This window comes from Monocercomonoides exilis, assembly GCF_001643675.1.
Source record: "Monocercomonoides exilis strain PA203 chromosome Unknown scaffold64-419423, whole genome shotgun sequence".
NCBI lineage: Eukaryota > Preaxostyla > Oxymonadida > Polymastigidae > Monocercomonoides > Monocercomonoides exilis.
In genome coordinates this window covers 404,773-419,423 of record NW_027150609.1, presented here as the reverse complement: position 1 = coordinate 419,423, position 14,651 = coordinate 404,773, and the positions used below count along the sequence as shown (strand labels likewise).

The window sequence follows — 14,651 nt, the reverse complement described above, 5'->3', positions numbered from 1 at the left end:
CCGCCGCACAGATGGTGCTGGAAAGGGGTTTTTGATCACACATACGGAGATAAAAGGGATTTCGAGACTCATTATTGAGGAGTAAACCTGCTCCTTGCGTTAATAGATTAGCTTTTTTGCGAATTGATAGAACGCAGTGAGACAGGTTTACTCCTCAATAATGAGTCTCGAAATCCCTTTTATCTCCGTATGTGTGATCAAAAACCCCCTTTCCAGCACCATCTAGTGCGGCGGATGAGTTGAGAGCGTGCGTATAGTGGTGCAAACCTCCTGGTCTATACCCGCTCCCTCTTGGTATATCTTTGAGGCGACATAGATTTGGCCCTTGCCTCTTCAGTGTCATTACCTATCTGTTAAATACTTCTTCCGCTACGCCTCTTCCGATCTTTTCCCCTCCTCTTCAGCGGAGTTGGATCCTTCTCTCCCGTAAGCTCGCTTTCGCTACTGGGAACTATGAAGGGTGTTCCCCAACGCTCGGGTTGTTCAGCTATTTCGCTCTCATGCCGTAAACTCTTATCTCGAATAGTCCCTCGTCTCTTCGATCTCTTCCTCTTGCTCACCTCCACTTCTCCTCCAGCTTGCAAACTTTCTCCTGAATATTCCGTTATTCCTGATTCTGTATTCTCATTTCTTATATTCTCTTTCTCGCTGTCCTTCTCCAACTTGTCTCCATTTCCTACAAGGGGTACTGGGCCGCAGATCGTCTCCAGGATCCATCTCGTGTCTTGAACTGGTAGCTCGGTGTAATATTCCTGGGCCACTCTCGAACCCGAGGCCAATCTCGCATAAGCATTGATAGCCTTCCAGTCCGCTCCTTCTTGTCTTGCTAAGTGTGTAATCACTGCGTGTCTTATAGAGTTCCCCGTGAAAGTTTCAGGTATTCCGTTCTCTCTAAGAATAGCTGTTTGTTCTTCCTTTATTCTCTGCAAATTTGAAGGCCCGCTCCCCTCTATGTCAGACCACACCTGTTCATTCTGAAAAATTGTCTTTGTAAACTCTAACCAACGTTGGAGCTCCCCTGCTGCATCGATACGTGAATTGGGGTGTGTATATATAATAACCTTTACCGTCTCCCTTCCCGATGTTTTGGTTTGTACTTGTGTGAGTATTGTATAATCTTTTAATTTCGTTGTCTCTCTTCTCATTCTTTCCAGCTCTGCTGGACTTAAAACTCCAAAGATCATGGTCAGGATGAGAGCTCTCCTTTGGAGGATCTGTGGGTCCGTCATATCGTGGGTGGCTTCTGCCCATTTCGTGATGATTGTCAAGTCCCACATTAATTTGTGTCGCTTGACCATTCTCAGCTTCTCTCCCACATAAGTCTTTTAAAATATTTCTATGTCCTTCCCATCAATCTTTATCTCTCTAAACAGATTTATTTTATCAAGCACTTTCCGTACCGTCTGATATATCACTCCTCTTGACAGGTTAGAGCTTGATTGCGTTTCGGTTAACTCTGCCATAATCCACTTGGCATCTCTGGATGTGAGGGTGTCAGTGTCATTCATGCTCTCTCTATCAAAAAACTGCTTTATTCTTCGTAGCGCTCTCCACGTATCTCTTTCACTCTTTTGATTTTTCAGAATTGCTGCTGCAATGTTTTTTGCTCCAACGTATTCTCCCCATGTGAGGAAGAGGCACCTTCCTGGAATATTTTCCTCTCCAGTGTGACGGATATCACCTCCCCTGGGGGTAGTTTCCAGCCTTCCCTTCTCATCCTCGCTCCCGGAATCATGCACTCCTGAAAAGTCCCCAGGGTCTTTGTCGAATGCCCAGGCTGCAGTCGCGGGGTCCAGGTCTGCACCCGCTAGGCTGGCAGAATCAGAATCGTCCGTTCCCTCTGAGCTTCGTTCATCTTCTCTTTCAGCACCCGTCCAATGATTCTCAGGAACGGATGGACTCGCACTATCTCTTCTTTTGGTATTTCTTTCTATCTCTCCCTTCTCAGAGAAAATAGTTTCCAAGTTCTTCCGCATTGTACTGGTGCAATCGGTCCTTAAGTAATATCTTGTGTTCTCGGTGCGACTATTTGCAATATCTCTGCGACTTTCTCCCACCTCAGTGCATTGTCCTGTTCTCTCGCCATCCGGCTGAGTGCATCTGCTTCCGTGTTTTGTGCTTCCGGGATATTTTCTGTTTGTATTTTTATGTCCAGGCTGTTCAATTTCTTCTCTAATGCTCTCAGTGTTGGAATGAGAGATGGTTCTCCCTTCTTCTTCTGTGTTGTCCATCTCGTGGACATGTTGTCTGTATTCAACCAAATATGATCTATCCTCTGTTCTTTCAGCCATGCTCCTTTCCTTTCTAAAGTCTTCAACACTGCTCTGGACTCCTTCTCGTTTATCGCAAACGCGCTCTCCTGGATGGTCCAACTTCCGTGGACATATATCTTCTCCTCTTTGTTCTCTCTCGGTATTGTTAGCACTGCACCCCATCCCAGCTCTGAAGCGTCCGTCGTTAGTACCGCTGGTCTGTTCCTTCTCTTCAGACTCCTTGGTCTGTTTTCCTGTAGTATCTTTCTCCAGTGTGTTAATTCTCCCAGTATCATTGGGCTGACTATCACCGTTCCCTTCCAGCCTCCGCGGGCTATTGCCTGCCTCAGTATGTATTGCATGCGCTTCATCCACAAGCTCGCTGGTGGGTGTTGTAACCTCACAAAATTCAACCTCACGAGGAGTGCTGCTAAGTCTCTCGTCTTTTGTCTCCTCCTCTTCTTTGCCAGTGCTATCCAGGTTCGCACATCCTCCAGGAGCAGCACTCTCTTCCTCTCTTGGAGCGTCATTTCCATCTTTTCCGAGTTCCAAAGCAATCCAAGGAACTCCACACTCCTTGTTGATTACAAGTTCAATTTCTCTTCCGACAGTATCCAGCCCAGACTCCACTGGAACTGGGCTATCTCCTGCGAGATCAATCTTAACGCATCCCTGTCTGGATGCATGAGGAAAATATCGTTCAAGAGTATTTCTAGCTTCGCTATTCACTTCTCTCTGATATAAGACACTGCTCGTATCATTATCTTTGTGAATCCTCTGGGCGCATCTTGCGCTCCAAAAGGCATCCCTACGTAAGAATGGCATTGCTTCTGAAAGCTGAAGCACAGGAAGGGACTGAATTGCTCGTCCACCTTGACATGTTGGTATGCACCCGATATGTCCAGAGTGGTCATCCAATCGTTCTCCTTCAGGAGTTCCACCACTGTCTCCTGGGAATCCATCTTGAAATGCTTTCCCTGCACTTCCTCGTTGAGCGCCCTGCAGTCCTTGATCTTTCTCCACTTTCCGTTTTTCTTTATCACCATGAATGTTGGGTTGAACCACTTCACCTCCGACTTCTGTATGGGCTTCACCGCTCAGTCTATCAGTTCCTCCGGCAAGAGGGATGAATAATTGTTCCTCATCTCCGTCGTCCCCCGAAACTCCTGCTTGCGTTTTCTCTCCTCGAGTGAGATTTGGGATGGGGGCTCATCCATTGAGCTCTTAAACCACGGCAAACTTGTTTATCTCTACCAATCTCCTTCCACTTGCTTTGTCTGTTAACCAGTCTCCCAGGAAGTGGCTCTTTCGGTGGTCCAATCACTATCCTCTCCCTTTCTCCTGGCATCTTGTGGCCAAACCGCATCTGTGTATTCACTTCTCCTTCGAGAGTATCTGCAATAGCTGTCTTCGAGCTCACCTCCAGGGCGATCCCAATTGGGGACTCGATAATAGTCCCAGAAGCTCTCAAGGCTCCCTTCTCTTCCTCCTTCTCGGATTTCTGCTCGTTCTTCTGCTTAGTCTTGCGGGGATATACGGAGTCTCCTTCAATGCTCTCTCTTCATGATCCTTTCTCGTGATCTCTCGAGATCTCTTGATTTCTCCTCATCTCTTGATCAAACGGGCTCAATCCCTCTACGATATTCTCGCAATCTCCCACGGGTTCCATTATCGTATCCATCTCTCGATTGGGTGAGATTCCCTGTTGCATTGTCACTCTCTCGGAATTCGATAGCATTCCGTTTATTTCTGTCTCGCGGCGAAGTGCAACCTCCTTCCCACTCGCTTTTTCTGGGCACATTGGCTCGATCCAGGGGCTGTCCCTGTTGCTGATCCTCCCTGTATCCTCGGGGGAGCTGGGGGGAGGGGAACTGTGATCGAGGCCACTCTCCCAGCTGATGCTGGGGCGTTCTGTGGGAAGACTTGTGTTGACCTCCTTCTTTCCTTGAAATTCGTGAAGCTCCAATCGAAGCCGTGCTTTTGGAGTTACCTGTAGGCGAAGCCTTGAGCGTTCCTGCCTGTGCTGAACCTCCTTGAGTGTCCGCTCCTAGCTGAGACAAGGCCGAAGGCTGTGGGAGAAGCGGGGGATGTTCCGTACCCTGGAACATCCCCCTCTGGGCGAAAAAAGCTAGTGCTTTCCACCAACCTCCTCAGGCTCTCTAGGATTTCTTTGGACTTTCCTCCCTCAAGGAACCCCTTCACGTTCTCCCAGTTTGACTAAAGCACGACTTTCAATAAATTAATGCAACTGATGCAGTCGGCTATCAGGGCGTACGCACAGAACAGTCCTTTGAGCCGCTCTTTCTCCTCCTCGGATTGCTGTGTCTTCTTCAGCTCCTTTGCTGTGAGGGCTATAATCGCTTTGGCTGCTTTTAAGCCCTATTCGAGAACAAGTTGGAGGAATTCAATTACTCGGATCGCTTCGGGAAAGTCCTTCCTTTCCTGAGCTGTGATTGCTTTCCTAACAAAGGCATTTCAAATTTCATTCATTTGTCCAGTTAAAAATTCCTTTTCACTCAACGGGATAAAGGTTTAAAGGATGTCATCACTCATTCAAATTGAGAAAGCTTTTCATAACACTATAAAGTGTTTAAGTTCTCCCGCCTGCCTCCAGAGTGTCAGCCATTCGACAAGGAAAATTCTGACAAATATCTGCGACCTCTCTTCCTCTTCCTGCTCTTCTTCGTCTTTGGAATCCCAATTGCTGTCATCTTCATCCTCCAGTCTCTTCATCCGGCTATATATGCGATTTCCTTTCTCACGCTGTCCTTGCTTCCTTCTCGCGATCATGTCAATGTAATTTGCATCCGACTCGGACTCGCTCGATCTCTTACAAGATCTTCTCCTCTGTCGTTCTTTCTTTTCCTTTTTCATCTGTACAGAATCAAGAGCTCCGGACTGTGTTGGACGAGTTCGGTTTCTTTTCAAACTCTGTGATCATATTTTTTTCTCTTTCTTTCCAATAAGCAAGATCAAAATTATTTCCCAAGATGTCTTTGATTGTTATTCAATAAGGTTCTTCTTTCATTTCCAATACGGATTATAGTGTCAAAAACGAATTAATGTATTAGCTAAGTTCCCATTTTAAACACCCATTAATCGTGTTCAATAATCTTCATCGAGGAGCATTATTCCGAAGCAAACCTGCTTTGTTTCTGAGTTTTATTAAAAAAGGTCAGAGTGAATTTATAGCCCAACTCCAATTAAAATTAAAATATCGATTTATATCAATTATGAAAAATAGGTTATTGAATATTTATGGAAAGTTTCAAATGAAAACAAACTGATGAATTTCTTTTTTGATTTTTCCTGAATAAAAACATTCTTTTCTCAACTCATTTTTTCTGTGTGATCTGATTGTTAAGGAGAATGAGTTTTCAAATTTCGAAACAAATAACAATATAATACAAAAACAAAAATAGTTTCTTCAAAAAACTATTGTAAAAATTAATTATTTTGAATTATTTTTGGTGCATGATACAAACATACATGAATGAATTAAAAATATTATTGATAAAATAATCACACTTTCACTCAGTAATTTGTTAATTTTTTTGAAGTTTTTCTAAAAAATATTGTGATTATTGTGAAGTTGCTTTTATGAAAAATATATGTCAAACTCAACAAACATTATAAATAGTTAGATACGAAATTTATGCGAAAAAATGGATGTCATTTCAGATTAAAATAAATTCAAATTCAAATATCAATTTCAATTTCTGAATAAATATATAAACATAAATATAAGCATAAATATAAATACATATTCAAAAGCATAAAGAAAAAGCAAAGCTCCAGTTAATTTCTAAATAGCAAAATGCTAAGTTCATAAACGTATTGAAATGCGAAATAAACATGTGAAATCAATTGGTATTTTGAATACGTGCGAAAACCTTGTTCAACAAAGCAAAAAGCTCCACATTTCACTCAAACGATCCTTTTGTCAAAACCACTTAAAAATATATTCTTTTAAATCGTTCATTGCATCCATCAACACAACACTCTCTCATTGAAAGAGTATTTTCACTAAAAAAATACAAACATTACTTGAAAAAGAAAATTCATTCATTTTGCAATTTCATCAAACTCTTCATTGAATCCAATGATCCTTTTCAAAATCCATCACCATTTTATTGAAATTAACTGAATCAAAATTTCAGCAAACAAAACAGAAAAAGACAAAATTTTCAATTATTTTCCCCAGTGAGCATAAGTGCACATTTCAATCCATTCTCATGCTGTCCATTATCTCCAAAGAAAAAGATTGTTCTCTTTTAATTTTCTTCCACCTGCATTGTTTTCGAATTTTCAATCTTTCAGAAGCAGATTCACAATTTGTTTTGAATTCCTTTTCTGGATATTTCCTCATCTGCTTCTTTAAAAATATTCCACAAGACTCTCGCAGCTCGAGATGTTGTCTTTGCTCTCCTCATATAAAATTGCATCCGTCATCGTCATCGCCGCTGCTTCTCCTGGGAAATGCCCAAACAATTCCCGCTTCACCCACATCAACGTCACCCTTTCCCCTCGTTCTGCCCTCCAGCATCCCTTCACCAACTCATGCATCCCACTTGCCTCACTCTCCCCTCCACACGGCCTTTCCCCATTCACTATCTTCTGCCCTGCCACCTCCCCCTCATACTCCCCAAACGGAACTTTGAGTGTCAGACACTCCCACAACATCATCCCAATCGAGAACACAACTGTCTTCTTCGTCGCATGCTTCTTTGTTCTATTCAGCAATTCAGGTGCCTTCCACCTCAAACACTCATTCCTGTTATCTTCTTCATCTTCAAACGCTGATGAGGGCAGAGAATCTCTTTCATCATCATCCTCACTGGTTGATGTCACAACTGTTGATGAAGATATTGAGGATGAGTCTGAATCTGAAGAAGAGCAGTCAGAGTGGAGGGCAATGCAGATCACCATATGCTCTGAGAACAGCACAATGAGCGGACTCAAATTGGCAAGTGACTGAAGCTTGTTCTCCATTTCATCAAACGAGTGAAGAGCAAGATTCGCAACCCAAAATAGAATTTGGGCAGCTGTCTGCTCCCTCTCCTGCAGAGTGCCAATTGCCATTTCCTTTGTCTTATTCCTTCCATGCAACAACATAAACAACGAATCTCTCAGATCCACAATCAGCTTTTCATGCGGCGATGAACAGGCCATCGCATCCACCAGATTTGACATGGATGAAGTGGTTGGACACAGATCCTCTCCACGAACAAATGTGGATTCTGTGTCTGAAGTGTCTGTGGTTGAAGTGGATGAAATGGATGGTGATGGAGCCTGCTTTCTAATTTCCTCTTCTTCAACCTTTTCCAACATCCATTCTGGAATCTTGTCTGAATCTCTTCCTAGGATATATTCTGTTGATCCGCTCTCACTCAACAAATGCTCTGATGACTCTGAATGTTCCATCGTCTTGTCATACACCCTCTTCTTGATCCTTTCTTCATTCTTCTTTTCAGCTTCTCTCTCCGCTCTCCTCCACTGCTCCTCCGGTGACATCTCCATCGTCACCATCTCAAATGCCTTCGGATCTTTTCTGATGTTATCATTCACAATTTCTCTCAAATCGTTGTTCTCGTTCTTTGCCTTCTTCCATCGGATAGCAAACAAAATAAATCCAATGAGAACAATTATGAGAATTATTGCCATAATAATCACAATAATAGGCCATATCGATTTCCCCTCTTTTCTTCCTTCAGCAATCCTTTCATCTCCATTTCCTTTGTGTTCACTTCTGTTTTTCAGAATCAGCGGAAATGTCTCTGCCGATTGCTTTCCAAACAGAATCGTCACTGACACCTCTGTTTCATCTGAAGCCAATGAAATATTTTCTGATGGAACTCTTCCAATCACTTCATTTTCTGATACAAAACTGTCTTCCTCAAAACGATATGTCTCAACCAGCTCCACATCCCCTGTTTTATACACAAGTCTGAACGACAAGTCACACGGCACAAAAAGAGATCCCTTGAATTGGACAAAAATCTTGCTTCCACTTTCATTCACAGAAACCTCTTCCAGTCTGGGAATGAAGAAAGACGATGGTCTTTCTCCTGCTATTCCTCCAAGTGTGCATCCATCATTCAAAATCCAAAACGAAGAATTGGGCATCAGTCCATCTCCACCTTTCAAGCTCGAAATGGTCAGTGAGGCAGAATCTGAACAGATGATGTTTCTTCTCAATGATGGATATCCTTCAATCGATGGATTGTTGTCAATGAACTCTCCTTTCTCAATATTCACATTTCCTCCACTAATTGTGATTCCACCTTCTGATGAATTCGATATTGTGGAATCTTTCATCAACACCTCACAATTATCAACACTGACAATGGAGCCATTCCACAAGCAGATGTCTGCATCTCCCTTGAAACCATTCTCCTTTTCACTTCCAGTTGTGCTTCCCAGAAATGAGCACGAATCAATCTTCACATTTCCACACTTCACAAATGAAACAACACACCCCTTCTCATTCTCCACGGATCTCCCTCTAATCGTGCATGACTCCATCTGAACTGACGAAACTGATGAACAACTCACTCCTGCCTCACAAGTTCCTTCTTCATCCTTTATCGATATCGAGCTGTTCCTCACAGCCAGATTCCCCTCGCATTGCCTCACAACATTATTCCTGCATTCCATTTCTGTGAAGTTGCAAGATGAAATTGTGAATGAGCTGTGCTCAATTTCAAATATTGCTTCAGAAAATGATAGCCCACAAATACTGCATCCACCTATCAATCCTTCTCCTGCAGTTATATGGATTAAACAGAATGGAACGACACACAATGTTGCAGAAGGTTCCAACGCTCCAAAGACACAATTTTCCACACTCACACTGTCATTCACAACAGATATAAACACCGAGTACCCATTCAGCATCCGTTCTCCAAATTCAAATCTCACAAATGACAGAACCACATGCTCTGTAACCTCAATCACACACTCCCTTGTCTGCTCCATCCCATTCACCACCTCCACTCTTGCTGTGCTCTTTGATCGCGACTCAAGAGTCATGTTCTTCAGACTCACTTCTCCCTCTATCACCGATACCTCATCAACAAGCATCACGCTCATCAGCTCATTCGTCAGATGCTGCGCTCCATATCCCACACTCACACACGGCAATTTTGCTGTTCCACACTGCCGAGCGTCCTTCCCTTTCTTTTCATCCAACGAACACACAACAATCATGTCGCTCTCGTATATCGTGATGAAATCCATCAGATCCGTGTCCAGCACATGGTCTGTCGTGTCACATCCGAAGATCGCATTCCTCCTCGAGTAATCGCTCTCTCTCAGAGAGAACCGGAACTGAGTCTCGTTGATCTGCTGACTGATGTTCACACACCGCACATATATATCATTCCCCACCCCAGCCGTGTTCCCCTTCAACGCCATCCTCTCAAACACAAAGTCCAGCTTCCCTCCTAAATCTGTTCCAATATACACCCCTCCTCCTCTCCCCTGACTCGAACAGCTGCACCTCATCATTGTTGTGTCTCTCACCCTCAGCGCTCCTCCTTCCCTCAGCCACACAAACATCACTCCCCCACCCATGCTTGCTTCTGCCTTGCAATCAACAAATTCGCAATTGCTCACTTCCACATCCATCTCACTCACATTATCCGCTCCAGCTCCTCCTCCCGTTGCACCAATATGGATGACGCTTCCTCCATTGCCTCCTCTCGATATCATGCTCAATGAAGAGTCATTCAATTCAAGTTTGCCTCTTTCGTTTGCTCTGCCCAACCCATTAGCAATCTCAAACAGACACCCTCTCCTTATTTCTGTTGCAAGAAGGCTCAACCCTTTGCACTTGCATCGGCACTCTTCAAAAATCACAAATACACTCTTTTCGATCACCGATGCTTCCATTTCCAACCCTTCCACATTCAATTCTCCCTTCCTCATCTCCACAAAACTGCATCCAGCCACATCACCGTTCACATCCCTCATCTCAACTCCACACTTCTTAACTTCTAATCTCCCTTCCTCGTTCACAATCACGCAGTTTGACAAACTGTCAAATTGCGCTCTTATCACAAAGTGAATCAATTCTACTTCCAATCTTTCTCTGTTCACAAAATATCCTCCTGTCCTGCCACTCTGTTTTCCGACAATTATCACTTTCCCTTTCAACTGTTCTCCTGCGTCACTCCCATATGATCCAATCCTGAGCATTGAAACATCATATTCATCAGCAACTGTTGTTTCTCCACTTATAGCAATTTCCATCCCACTTTCATTTCTCACAATATGGCTCATTCCGCTCCAGAACGATTGGCATGGTTCAGCCTCACTTCCACAACGCTTCACATCCGCTCCACTTGATGACACATGGATCGTACTGCTCTTGTACAACACCAAGAAACGCAGCAGATCTGTATCGACAAACTGATCATCACTCCCCATAAACTCCTTTCCATTGGTGCTCGTTTGCTCATAGCTAAACAGAAATGAACGCTCTGTTACTGTCCTGTTCAAGCACGAACTCACAACAAAAATGTTTTCTCCTGCAAACGCCTTGTTCATCTCAAACATCATGTTTTCAAACACAAATGGCTCGTCAGCTGTTGATTCCGTGCAGTCCACATACATTCCTCCTCCCTTTCCTTCCTCCATTGAACATCCACATCCTATTAATTTCGTCTTCTTTACGATGAGCTGATAATTTGCTCCAAAATTCACTTTTATTGCTCCTCCTTGCTTGCTATTTGGTGTTTCCATCGACTCAAATGTGCATCCATCGATTGTTGCGGCAGATAAAAATACAAGTGGAGGTGTGCTAAATAAGAAGTTTCCAAATGTGCAGTTCTCTATCCCAACCATCCCTCCTTTTGCTTCAATCAAGCAATACCCAATTGCTATATTTCCTTTCACGGATTCGACATACTGGAATGAACAGTTTTTGAAACTAAACTCTGCAAAGGATGCTGCTTCTGGATCCAGTAAAACCAAGCAGACTCTCTCTGGTGCAAATGCTGATGGAATAACAAATGAAATGCCACTGAAAGAAGCATCTTCTGATGCCAAAAACACTTCATCCCCCTCGACTGCTTCCAGATCTGCCTCAAAGTGGATAACACAGTTTTTTTCATCACTTGACGAAACAATTCTCAGCAAAGACACGCAAAACGTGTCGCGGACACTCATTGTCCCCTCAAGCACCATCTGCTTCATCCCTGAAGCTGGCCAATTCACATGCTGAAACCCAGACCAGAAAGTGTTGCATGGCATCTCTGCTCTTCCACACCCCGCAATATCAATGCCTGTCTGGCTGCACACGGCAACTGTTCCTGAGCAATACTGAAATAAAAACAGTCCAAGATCCACCACAAGCCCATTAAAAGCTCCGTTGTCAGTTCCTTCCATAAACGCAATCTGCCTCCCATCTGTATCAAACATCTCAATCTGTAGTCTCTCCGCTTTCACTGACTTGTTCAGCTCTTCGCACTCCACAAACACATCTCTTCCTGCAAAAGCAATGTTCTCTCCAAATTCGAGACCAGACAGTTCTATGTCACTCTCCACATCATCCTTCAACCTCAGATAAATCCCTCCTCCTCTTCCACATCTTTCATTCACAATACATCTTTTGAATACTGCATTCTTTATTGCAACTCTCCTGCTCCCCACAACCTCACAGTGAAGGCATGCTCCATCTCCTGAATCAGATGAACATCCTTCAAATTTTGTTCCCTCCAAAATTTCCACAGTCGATGCGTTTCTTGCCTCTATCAGTCCTCCGCTCCCCATTTCGCATCCAGTTATCGTTGTTCCATTCACACACACGCTTGCTCCTTCTTGACACATAATCATACTGTTCTCTTTTCCCTTCACATCTTCCACAAAACATCCCACCATCACCACACTTCCCGATGTTATCTTGCACAGTCCTCCTCTTCCAACAAACTCAAGCGCTCCAACAGTCGAGTTCTCAATCTGTACACTGCTCCCTCCCCCACAAACAATCCACCTCGAGCACTCAGCCTGAGTTCCATTCTTGCTCCCAAATTCACAGCCCACAATCCACACTCGCCCCACATTTCCCACAATCACATCATCATATTCTCCTCCACTTCCATGCAATGTGAACACAACGTTCTGGAAAGTCAACCACGTTGACTGTGTTCCAGATTTAAGCACCACACGCCCTGCTTCTTCAACAATAAGCTCAGATTTCAACTCTTCCCCTCGAATCGTCAGCTTTGCATCTGCTCTCTCAATCAAGCTCACAAGTTTCGCTTTGTACTGGATGTGCAGGATTGTTTTCGCATCTCCCAGCTTCCCATATCCATATCCCAGTTCGTTGCAGGGGTTCACACTCGATCCGCATCCATCAACCTCTCTCCCCAATTCTTCATCCACATAAATAATATCCTCATCCAGCGGAAACAGAAACCTCAACAGAGTCATGTTCATCCGTTCGTCCCCTGGATCCACCACCCACTTTCGTCTCTCCTCTTCTTCCTTTGATGCGCTCCCACTCCACAGCTGAGGATCAACAATTTCTCTCGGTGATGGACAAACTAGATACACGTCCTTCCCGTATTTCGCGTCGTTCTCTTCAAGAATCAATCCCTTCATCGAATATCTCAGATCCTTGTCTTCCAGCGTCAGATGCGCCCCTCCTCCATTCCCTTCAAGTGCTGGTACTTTGCTCTCACGCACCTCGTTTGAGTCAAACACAAACTCTCCTCCTTTCTCCACAACCATCTTCACGCTTCCTCCCCCAGATCCAGACGAAGAGCATCCCATCGTCTTGAGCACACACCCCTTCATCTCCACTCTTTGCCCGCTTCCAACCACTCCAGCCACCCCTCCTCCATCCCCACCCTCTCTCTTGACTCCACTCATGTTGCACTCTGTCATCACCAATCCACTTCCTCTTTCCAAGCTCATTCCACAATGGTTTTCAAACGTAGCCTCCTTCACAGAAGAGTTCATCACCTCCACCTTCGCACCTCCTTTCATCACTACCAGCCCTCCCACACCTTTCATCTTTATTTCTTCCATCACAAGCCCATTCACATTTCCCAGAACCTCTGCTCCACTCATCTCAATCACCCCTGCCCCAGTAAACTCAGCCCTTCTTATCACCATCCCTCTCACTTTCACACTCCCTCCCACGCTCTTCACTATCCAATATTTGCATCCCTGTCCGGAAGCCTCCATCTTTATCTCCATCTCTTCAAGCATCAGAGATGCTGACTTGCTCAAAAACAGGCACTCTCTCGCCACAGGCTCAAACACTGATGGTAGCACGAGAGCCATCTTTTCCAGCTGCACGTTGCTCTGTATTTCAATTAGCCCACTTCCTTCTCCGCCGCCTCCTCCTCCTTCAACTCTAACTTCGCCTCCCTCATTTTGAGCACAAATCTCAAAACTTTGTTCATCAAGCACAATCAGGTCTCTGAAACAAAACGTATTCTGCAGCAATACATCCGCCTTCTCGCCTCTGAACCGCCATTCCCCCACATATCCAATTGTCTTGCATGCAAACCACTCATTTCCGCACTTCGGATAATCTATCCCACTTTCTCCTCCCACATATCCCTTCCCTTCCAACACTGCCACAAACGCTGCCAACGGAACCAACACTGACTCTTCCTCATCATATCCAACAAACTCGTTCAATCTCTCCTTTTCTAATGGTATTTCCACATTCAACTTTGATTTCTCAATATCACTCCACAACTTGTATCCCTTCGCAAATATGTTTTTCCCACAATAAGCATCACATCTCTCAAACACTATCTCTGAAAAAGAAACTGGAAATCCTCTTCCACACTCAACGTATATTCCTCCTCCTTTCCCAAAAGCTGTTGTCTCTGCCTTGCATCCATCAATCATGCACTTCATCACTTCAACCCATCCTAATCCCTCCACAACGAATTTCATTGCCCCTCCTTCACCGCTCCCCTCAGACACAACATCAGAAATGTTGCATTCTTCCATCTCAAGACCAACTTCAATCCTCGATCCAAAAAGTGCTACACAATCATTTGCGGGTATTGTCACACTTGTAAATGAGCTGTTTCTTATTTCAATAGACCGATTGTTTCCTCTCTCCTCCTCTGCAGCAATGGGGATTAAGCTCAGACTGAATAACGGCTGGGATGACTTCATATCCTCAATCCTCACCCAATTCAAGCTCAGCACTTTCCCTTCAGCGCATATTAAACAATACCCAATCTCCTCAGCCTCCCCACTTTTCATCCCCATCCAGCAGTCCTCAATCTTCAACTCTCCTCCCACAGCCCATGAATAGAAGGCAGCACTCATCCCATTCCCAAGTTGAGCAGGCAATTTAATATCCAGCTTGCGAATTCTTGTCACTCCCTGAGATCTCATCATCTTCCCACTCACCCTTTCCACAAC

The 14,651-nt window shown here is 44.3% G+C and overlaps 2 protein-coding genes across 2 annotated transcripts; both read right to left on the bottom strand.

The window, feature by feature from the left end:
- Nucleotides 1-353: 353 nt before the first annotated feature.
- MONOS_16167 (uncharacterized protein) lies at nucleotides 354-1,277 on the bottom strand (the record flags this gene model as incomplete). Its single annotated transcript, XM_067869081.1, has 1 exon — nucleotides 354-1,277. The coding sequence occupies one exon, from the start codon at nucleotides 1,275-1,277 to the stop codon at nucleotides 354-356; it is 924 nt and encodes a 307-aa protein (XP_067719319.1).
- Nucleotides 1,278-1,325: 48 nt separating this feature from the next.
- On the bottom strand, nucleotides 1,326-4,360 carry MONOS_16168 (uncharacterized protein; the record flags this gene model as incomplete). The annotated part of the gene is made up of 3 exons (XM_067869082.1): nucleotides 1,326-3,418; nucleotides 3,483-3,774; nucleotides 3,875-4,360. 3 exons carry the CDS (start codon nucleotides 4,358-4,360, stop codon nucleotides 1,326-1,328), a joined length of 2,871 nt encoding a protein of 956 aa, XP_067719318.1.
- Nucleotides 4,361-14,651: the final 10,291 nt, after the last annotated feature.